The 9,952-nt window shown below is 34.7% G+C and overlaps 1 protein-coding gene across 2 annotated transcripts in view; it reads left to right on the top strand.

Annotated features, from left to right (window-relative positions):
- The first annotated feature begins 1,054 nt into the window (after positions 1 to 1,054).
- LOC106116196 (MICOS complex subunit MIC60) overlaps positions 1,055 to 9,952 on the top strand; it is a 13,664-nt gene continuing 4,766 nt past the window's right edge. The window contains exons 1-18 of one of the 2 annotated variants that reach the window (XM_013309952.1): positions 1,055 to 1,195; positions 1,462 to 1,658; positions 2,080 to 2,273; positions 2,586 to 2,627; positions 2,702 to 2,850; positions 3,310 to 3,436; positions 3,953 to 4,116; positions 4,727 to 4,852; positions 5,559 to 5,631; positions 5,996 to 6,099; positions 6,423 to 6,533; positions 6,930 to 7,047; positions 7,300 to 7,437; positions 7,775 to 7,878; positions 8,157 to 8,258; positions 8,661 to 8,749; positions 9,150 to 9,331; positions 9,564 to 9,652. In XM_013309952.1, the coding sequence (XP_013165406.1) occupies positions 1,151 to 1,195; positions 1,462 to 1,658; positions 2,080 to 2,273; positions 2,586 to 2,627; positions 2,702 to 2,850; positions 3,310 to 3,436; positions 3,953 to 4,116; positions 4,727 to 4,852; positions 5,559 to 5,631; positions 5,996 to 6,099; positions 6,423 to 6,533; positions 6,930 to 7,047; positions 7,300 to 7,437; positions 7,775 to 7,878; positions 8,157 to 8,258; positions 8,661 to 8,749; positions 9,150 to 9,327 (2,061 nt within the window). In that variant the 5' untranslated portion in view covers positions 1,055 to 1,150 and the 3' untranslated portion in view covers positions 9,328 to 9,331; positions 9,564 to 9,652. Of the gene's footprint in view, positions 1,196 to 1,461; positions 1,659 to 2,079; positions 2,274 to 2,585; positions 2,628 to 2,701; positions 2,851 to 3,309; positions 3,437 to 3,952; positions 4,117 to 4,726; positions 4,853 to 5,558; positions 5,632 to 5,995; positions 6,100 to 6,422; positions 6,534 to 6,929; positions 7,048 to 7,299; positions 7,438 to 7,774; positions 7,879 to 8,156; positions 8,259 to 8,660; positions 8,750 to 9,149; positions 9,332 to 9,563; positions 9,653 to 9,952 lie in introns of those variants that run through there. The other variant, XM_013309951.1, reaches the window with a different exon arrangement.

Genomic DNA, 9,952 nt, shown 5'->3' with positions numbered 1-9,952 from the left:
AATGGCTTAGACAAATATTAGTAAGATCTTATCGTCTAACGTCTAATTAAACCTTAATTTGACGAAATTTTTGTAGCAAAAAAACTGTTTTTTTTTTGTTTAATAAAGTCGTACGTAATTTTCTCTAAATTAGTTCAGTAGATTTTTTTAATTAGTTGTTCGTCATACTGGACACCATCGTATTAAGGGTTAACATTATATTATGTTATAACTGAATATGGCCGATATTATTGTCGTTGTTATCGATTTTCAATTTGATAATGAGAAGCGAAGTGATAAAAAAGTACTTTTGTCGAAATAATTACTTGTTAATAAAATCTGGTAATATTGGAAATTATGTTTTTTTAAAGAAAAATGTATTGAATAGTCTCATTTTAACTTATTTTCCCTTTTATTCTTAAAAAAATTCTATCTCACCTACTGAAATCCGTACGAGTAATTTTGGATCTAGCACGTGGTTGGTCAGTATGAAATATGGAAAACGTTTAGTAAAGCATAGTTGGGTCATAGTGCTTGTTTAAATGAATTAAAAAAATTAGATGTCATTTTTTTTGTATAAAAAAGTAAAACTTGCATTTACGTAAAACGGAACATATATCAGGAATTACTTAGTCCCAGCAATATTAGCGGTTTGTGTAAATATTTAAAATGTAATTTAAATAAATTAGACAATGATTTTTATTCAATCAGTGTTTTATTTTACCTTACCCGAGTCCTGATTATCGTAACCCATGTATAAAAACAATATTTAAAACCCTATTAATTTCTTTGAAAAAACTATTTCTGGGAAGGTTGCTGCCTGGAAATCACAGCTTTTTCTTTGTTCCGACTTAACCGCGCATGTCGAAGTTACTGGCAGCTAATACTATTCAAATTATTAGTTCGAGTTTCTAACACCGCTACTAACTATTACTGTCAGCGCCAATATGGCGATAATCAAATAGGCACAAAATACTTTGGCTTATAGCCTGTCCTGTACAACGGTTAGAGTTTTAGTTGTGTCGTTCTAAAGAGGTTACATTTCAATTCTAGCAGCTTTCTTTAGCTTGTCAAAATTAAATGTCATTGCAAATGTATTAATTGTTTAATATTTTAAATGAATTTGTACGAAATGTGAAATTAATTTATGAACGTATATAAATGAGACGAAATGCAACGAATTGCGAGCCATATATTTAAAACAAAATCTGTTTTGGTGAGAAACATTTTATCGTAGTTTTAATAAGATATTAATTCATAATTGAAATAGATCAAAAGTTTATGGTCGCACGTAATTTTTACTGGAATCTGCATAGGTCTTTATTCAGGTAAAAATCAAGGTAAGGGTAAACTTCTACCTACATTTTCCATTTGCCGTGGACCCACAAAGCAAAATCGTTCCTCCATGAATTTTGAATTACCAAAGTGAAATTGGAATAATATTCTTGTTTTTTTATACAAAGCTGTTGTATTATTGTTTAGTACCCGAGACAGATAGACTATCGCTTAGTCAGAATATCTCAGTCGGCGATAAATTTGAAGCAATTTAGGAAGTATCCTGACAGAGAGCCTTGTCCGCTGCCTCCCCCGCCGCCTAAGCCAAAAGAAAAGGACGACAGAATATTATGGGGGACAGTTTTTCTCGCAACATTAGCAGGAGCATTCGCGTATTACGCTAAGTACGTATCTTACTTTAAATGCGATATCTCCAAAACTCAACGAATCTTGATGAAATTTGGCGTAAATGTAGAACATAGTCTGGAATACATAGGCTTAGCTTTATACTTCGGAGTCTAATATTCTTCAGTATTATGGGTTTAAACTGCCAATAGCCTCGTAAAATAAGTTTATTTGTCCACAATCACTGATCAGCAATGGACAGGCTATAAGCCGTGTTATTTTGTGCCTATTTGATTTACGCCATTTATGTGCTGACCGTTGTTGGTACCAGTGTTGAGGAATCTAATTAAAAATAGATATTGAATTAACTAATAGAAACACGAATAAGGATTCAGAAATGAAGCGAAAGTTGTTGTTTTCTAGGAATGACCTGTCCATAGATATCTGTGCAAGATTATTAACCTTTTTGACATGTTTCAGACAATCTCCGCAGACTCGTGATTGGCTCACAATATACGCGCCCTGGTTCGACGATATGATAGCTGTTATATTTCAAGAGAATATGTCTTATAAAGAATATCTGAACGAATGTATCGAAAGTTTTAAGAAATATATACATATGGGTGAAAAAACTGATGTTTGTAAAATTGAAGAACCACCAAAAGCGATTCCTAGTAAGTTTACATCATACTAATATTATAAATGCGAATGTTTACATGTATGTTTGTTTGATGATATCTCCAGAACGGCTGAACGGATCTAGATGAAATTTGGCATACATATACATAGTCTGAAAGAACTCATAGGCTACTAATTATGTTTTTTTTATTACCGCACAGACGTAGTCGCGGTCGACAGCTAGTAAATTAATAAATCTTTGTTTGTTACTTTTTTCATTTGACATCTCTATAAAAACTTTCCCGCGTAATTAAAGCATATTCCTTTGAAATACATGACTATTATATTATTATATTTCAATTTTGCAGCCGTTCCAGAAAAGCCTAAAGAAATAATACAACCGGTCAAAGGTAAGTTAAATTTATTTTTCGCTCTATCTTTTTTTTCTTTCAGTAAATAATTTAATTGTTTTTAATATCTCTAGAAGTAATTGAACAACCACCATGCGTTCGTCTTCCACCGCCTGTACTGACGAAAGATATTTGCGAAGTGGAATCCTGTTTGAAGGATCTTTTTGAGACTGTTGTCAACAATTATGATACAGCTAAAGCAGCTTGTGTTTATTACTGTCAGGTAAAAATAATCATCAGCTCACTATACGTCACCACTGATATGCTTAGAGCCTATCCTAAGTTAGGAAAGACTAGGCCATAGTCAATGCTGCCCCAGTACGGTCGACTTGACACATATATTTGAATTTCTTAGATATGTGCAGCATCACGATGTTTTCCTTCATTGTAACCTCGGATAAATGTACATATGTAAAAAATACATTGGCATATGGCGGGGCTCGAATCAAACCGCACATTATAAGTCAAGTACTTCACTCCTGAGTTACCCACGCTCTTTACAATAGTTATATGGTCGTTTTTACAGTGTGGGTTTACATTGCAGTTACACTTGTATTGAAATAGGTATATTGATTATAAAAGGTTATCGCCGTATAACCCTTCCTCTGATTGTTAAAGGAATAAAATCAGTCAGGATTTTCTTGAAATGCTTACCTAATTTCATATTTTTTTTATATTTAAGGTAGTAGAAGATACAATGAACGATTTTACAATGCCTAAATTAAAAGAACTTCGCAAGGCAATGGAGGAACGTATGGATTTGGTTAGAGTGTCCATACAGAATGCATTGGAAGCGCAAGAGGGGATGGGTAAGTAAAAAAAATAAATTAAACATTTTAATAATATATACATACTTTTTTATAAGATAAAGGGTCGCCTGATATAAATAAATAGCAAAGTAACTTCTCGAAATCTCGAGAAAGAGGTTGCGAGCGACTGTCGTTGGTTATAACAAAAATGTCGACGACCTGCGTTGTGCACTAACAGCTACGACAATGTATAAGTCGCTTACCGACTTAAATCTCCTTATCTAAGATTTATGTTGCTTTTTGTAATTTTTTACATTTTTAATTAGAATTATTTGACGCGAATGGCGCGCTTTCGTTACCAAGTCAAGCGTCAGATTAGTGAATGGACATGAACGTTGACATTTAAGTAAGGCTAGTGTTGCACCAGTACACCGGCACAGTGTCGGCTTTTCTTCCTAACTGTAAGAAGCGTCTTAACTGTTATGATATAGTTTGCTTAAATCGTCATGTTCGGAAAATTGCCGTGACTTTATGTACAGGGGCTTTATTTCAATGAAAACACTAAAATCTTTTTAGAGGAATTAACTCGTTACTTGGATTGCGGAGTACAAGCTCTTCCAGAAGCTATAGAGAAGACGAAAGAAATGATGGAGCAATGTCAGGAGAAGATAAAGGCAACTTTAATACAATATCAATGGGAAAATGATAAGGCATTAGTTCGTGACAGACAGTGGCAAATGGTCAGTTTATCTAACAGTAACTTTTCACTGCAGTATAAACTAGATAGTACCTGATTCTCAGACCTACTGAATACAATTTCATAAAAATCGGTCAAGTTTCGGAAGAGTATGGTAACTAAGTTCTTCTAGACTATGTTCTACAACTGTGTCAAATTTTGATAAGGTCCATTGAACCGTTCCGGAGATACTTTCAATCAAACATCCATTTAAATAATGGCATTCATAAAATTAGTAAGATTTGTTATAAAAAAATTGTTATTGTGAATAAATTATGATAGATAGATATATGTTATCGCGGACTTTTATTTAGTAAATTTAAAGAGCTACAATTCGTTCATACATCATTTTTACGTAGGTCCTATAGTTTAGCCTACGTAAGCGAAGAAAGCAAAAAAGTCCTAAATTTTTGTAACCCATTTTCAACATAAACTCAAAATCTACTAAACTTCTAGTCAGTTTATAAATTAATAAAAAAAATGGACCTGCAAGCAAAACCTTTAGGTCGAAATCAAAATTCAAAATCGTTCTTACAAACTTCTTTTTTTCTATGGTCATAAATACGCTGTCTTATGTAATTTATTCATTTATATAAAAACCAATTAATTTTCAGGTGGAAACGTACATAGAAAAATATACAGAGGAAAATGAGATTCTAATACCTGGTCTTCATTATACACATAATAAGTTGAGAATGGATGGAGATCCGGACTTACTATTATACCATACTTATCGATATGTTAGTTTGTTTACATTTTAAATAGAATAAAAAAAAACTAGTGCTTTATTGAAGGAAATTACGACCATGCTACGACTTAGGGTCCTTTAAAAGGCGAGCGTATCACCACCTCAAAGGCCGGCAACGCATCTGCGGTTCCTCTGGTATTGCTGATGTGCATGGGCGTCGTTGAACACCTCTGCGTTCCCGCTTTTTGCCCTCTTCTGTTATAAAAAAAAACCTTAATGAATAGCATCCTATTTTAAAAGCCTTTGAATTAAGACGAATTTGTTATGTAATTTATGTATTGGTTACAATAATACAATATAATATAAGGAAAGGATTGAAAGTGGAAGTGGATTACCCGGATGAGAGGATGCATGGAAAGGGAAGATATTTTCTTTCTGTGCATCCTCTCCTCCGTCGATAAAAGATAGGCAACGGATATGCAACGGTCGCTTAGCCATTTCAGCGATTTTAGGTGGACGTTCGCTTGTTTGCCACCTTGTTATATAAAAAAATACACCTGGTCCATCCCCTGAGGTCCATTTCAGAGACACAGAGAAATTTGAGAGTTCACAATTTTTAATTACCAAAACTAGTAATTTTTTCCAAAGTAGAAAATAATATTTAAGAAACTCTTGGGAGACTTTGTTATAATTTAGATTTTATTATTATTCTTAAGGTTAATTTTGTCGTAAAATTAATACGTTTTTTGTGCAATTAGAAACAAGATTTAGAAGAAGAACTGCAAGAGGTGGTGGCTGGTATGAAGGAGCGCGCAGATAGAGCTGTGGACAGTTAGTCAAATTACTAACTTATTTGTAATGTTTAAAATTATTATTAATTTTAAAATAAAACAAAATGAAGTGGCCCTTTTTCTAACCTTTATTAAGATTTTAGGTTCGCAATAAATATTTTATTTGAAAACATAACTAAATGTGAGGAATTAAAAATAATCTAGTACTGAATTTAGCTTATGTACTCTGACTATTATCTAGTTATTGTGCAGTTTCCCAACAGTGAAAGAATATTTTAAATCGGTTCAGTAGTTTCCGAGTTTATTTAAATCAAACAATCAAATCTCTTGATAATAGTAAAGATAAAGTATTTGTCTCTTTCGTTTATACTTTGTTTTTTTTTAATTGTTTTTACTTAATATAGCTACACGATCGGAAGATGAAAAAACTGAACGAGAAAGGAAACTGTTTTTAGAGAATCTGACCAAATTAAAACGTCTCGAATTGGAAAAAGATTTTAAGACGAGGGTTTGTTTTTTTATTTTTTATTATTAAATAATTCAAACTTTCGTGAGGCATTATACTAAACTGATATAAGAACGGCTAAACACTGACGTATATTCGTCATGTGGCGGCACCGACTAGTTTCGAGCACATCGGGGGTCCTTCATCAGGATTTAGTGAGCTGAGGGCCACGTCCGCGAAATAATACCAGTACCACTCATCCTGATGAAGGGCCCCCGATACGTGAGTGTTTTATATCAGTTTTTTTTATTATTAGTCTGAAAATAAAATATACAGAAAAAATAGTTGTAATATTGGAACACGAAAAAATGTTTTTAATATTTCAGGAAGAAAATTTAAAGAAACGAAACGACGATATGTTAAAAGACGCATTAAGAAAACAATTACAAAGACACGAAGAGATTTTGGAGAAGAAATTGAAACAAAGAGAGATAGAGGTGTGTGAGTGACGGACATTTATAAATGGACAGGCTATTAGACGGAGTATTTTGTGCTTATTTGATTTTTATCATAGTGCGCTGTTGGTAGCGGTTTGTAGCGGTTGTGTGGATTAATAACATAGATAGCTGTAATATCGACAGGCGCGTTTAAATCGGAACAAAGAAAAGTTGTCATTTCCAAGCAATCACCTATCTATTTATAGAGATCAGTAGAGGTATATCGGATTTAAATAAAGAAATAAAAGGAAATATACGTCAAATTCCATAAAAGTGTGACACTTTCATATTTTTGTTAGATTTTTTTTTTGGGAAATTTATGAAAAAGAGTCCAATTGAAATTGTAGTTGGATTTATGTGAGTTTTGAGTTTTATTGTAAAATATTTTCTGTTCAGGCGACAGCTAAACTCAATCAAATGGTGGCTGACAAAGTGGCAGCTGAAAAACGTCTCTTTGCAAAACAGCGCACCGAAATGGCAGCCAAATTAAAAATATTAGAAGACAAGCTTGCTGGTTTGTATTAAAAGTTAATGTATTATTAATGTGTTTAAAATTGTTTTTGCCTATTATTCTATGTTTATATTTCTTGAATATAGGAATGAGTGAAGTTTGTGTTATAGAAATTTGATTTAATGATTGAGATTTGCGCCATCTAGTGAGCAAATTAAATAACTACAGCTAAAAAGCAGTTTTTTTTCTTTTAAACGCAATATATCTTTTGACATTTAAATTGATCCTTTTTTGTTTTCCTTTTAAATTATCCAGCGCATTTGAAAGCAGAGAAAGAGACTAAAAGATCACAGGAGCTTTGGGCGGCTGGGTCGTCATTGTTGGCAGCGACTCGCAGGGGAGAGAAATGTGTTAACATCTCAAAAGAGTTGAAGGCCGTACAGAAAGCATCAGGTATAGAACAAGCGAGTCGATGGCTCAGGGGTCAAACAATTGACTTGTTATCTACAGGCCCTGAATTCAAATCCCGATATGTATACCAATGTGCTTCGATTTACATATGTACATTTATCCTACGTTTTTACGACGAAGAAATCGTGATGCTGCACATAGCTGTGAAGAAATTCAAAAGATATGTGTGTAGTCAACTCGCTCTGAGCAGTGTGGTTGACTATGGGGTCATCCCTAACTTAGGGTAGACTCCGAGGCCCTCATTGGAGATGTATACTGAGCTGAAGCAAGAAAGCATTTGAAGTTCTCGTCTTGTGTATTAATATGTCAATTTATTTAGGAGGGGAGGATAAACTTGTCTCTACAGTTATGAAGTCAATACCAAGATCAGTGTGGGCAGACGGCGTGGTACCCGACAGTGTACTCAAAGCGAATTATTACAAGGTATTTAATATAAAGAAAGAGTCTCAAACTATCGCCGCCAGATCTACATCATCCAACTATTGACAATTTTTTAGTTGAAAAGAAAGTTTTTCTGTCCAAATGGCAAACTTCCAAGGCCGGTTTTAGTATTTGCGCCGTCACCTATATCTTAGGGCGTTGCGGCGCCCCCTTCTGCCCGGAGCTAACGCTGCTATTGCGAACTTCTGACTAAGAATGTTTTCAAATCCAAGATCCACCTAGTACCCAAGTGCAAAGGATATTTTGGTATGTAATTTCAGATGGAGAAGACTGCTTTAAAAGTAGCCTTAGTGGAGTTGGAGGGATCTCCACTACCAATTTACTTTATATCCTGGTTACAGTCGATGTTTTTGTTCTTTAAGGTAACTTTTACTTTGTTAAATTCATTTTTCCACATTAACACTTTGACAATATAAAGAAAAAAGTCATCATCATCATCAGCTCACTATACGTCCCCACCGAGGGGCTCGGAGCCTACACTAAGTTAAGGGTGATTAGGCTATAGTCAACCACGCTGGCCAATTGCGGGTTGGATGACTTCACACATATCTTTGAATTTCTTCTCAGATATGTGCAGCATTATGATGTTTTCTTTCACCGTAAGAACGTCGGATAAATATACATATGTAAATCTGAAATAGAAAAACACATTGGTACATGACGGGATTCGAACCCAGGACCTGCAGATTGAAAGTCAAGTGCTTGACCCCTGAGCCACCGACAGTCTAGAAAAAAGTGTTGTTTACTAATATATAACGTTTTAGGTTTCAGGAATACCACAAAAAGAGGTGGATGATCCGCCTAAAGAACCAGCGAAAGATTTGGATACTTTTGATTTACTGCAAAGAGCTCGGTAATTGTTTTCAGATATCTTGAGGACTGTGAAGTTCTCGCGAGTCGCTGCGCAGTTTTAGATGTAGTAGGGGGTAGTGGGATACTGAGAGTGGGCACTTCACAGCGCGAACATAGCTTTGGGCACGATATTTGAAAAAAACTAATTAATATTTAGTATAATTTTCATTGGTTTTGTGTTAGCTTATTATTTAAACTAGCTATCTTCCGCGACTTCGTCCGTGCGGAACTAAAATACTTAATTAGTAGTGTGTTCTTCCAGACTATCCATGGAAATACCTTAAAAAAACATCCATCCATGTAAAGATTTGCATTTATAATATTAGTAAAATTGAGTTGGGCAATATTCTTTCTAAAGGATTGTAAAAGTGTAATGGTTTGACTTGTTTATATCTTGTTAGTTTTTGGATGGAGAGAGGTAACCTCGCAGTTGCTATACGTTACGTGGCCCGTCTGGAAGGCGCGTCTCTTGTCGCGGCGGAGACTTGGCTGGAAGCAGCTCGCATACATCTCGAGATACGACAAGCGGCTGAAGCTATTGTGGCCCACGCTGCGGCTTTGGGACTTCAATATATTTAATTTAGTAAGAAAAAAATACGTAATTATTCCGTAAAACGCACAAATTTACTGCGACAGTGGCGCCTCTTATAGCTTGTCGGGTGATCTACGCAATTTTGTCATTAGTTACGACGCCATCTTCTGTAAGTTGAACTAAACTAAGTCTCAAATACCACTCTATCAGACTAGTTAAATATAGAATTCCTTCGACTCCGAATTAAAAAGAAAATAAAAAATTAGCCTTTGTGTTTTTCCAGACTATATTCTACATCTACAACAAAGCAGCGTAGGAATGGTCAAGCCCTACCTGCACCAGCTGAGCTGGCCACCTTTTTTGCCACATCCTTAATTTATTTAAACTAATTTGTTTTTTTTGTAGTTTTTTTGGTTGTTTGTGGCAATAAATATTCTATTCTATTCTGTTCTGTTCTGTTCTGTTCTGTCCTGTCCTGTCCTGTCCTCTTCTCTTCTCTGTTCTCTGTTCTCTTCTCTTCTCTGTTCTCTTCTCTTCTCTGTTCTCTTCTCTTCTCTGTTCTCTTCTCTTCTCTGTTCTCTTCTCTTCTCTGTTCTCTTCTCTTCTCTGTTCTCTTCTCTTCTCTCTTCTCTCTTCTCTTCTCTTCTCTTCTCTTCTCTTCTCTTCTCTTCT

This window comes from Papilio xuthus, unplaced genomic scaffold (genome assembly GCF_000836235.2).
Source record: "Papilio xuthus unplaced genomic scaffold, Pxut_1.1 DF827756.1, whole genome shotgun sequence".
Classification (NCBI taxonomy): domain Eukaryota; kingdom Metazoa; phylum Arthropoda; class Insecta; order Lepidoptera; family Papilionidae; genus Papilio; species Papilio xuthus.
This window is presented reverse-complemented; position numbering and strand designations above follow the sequence as displayed.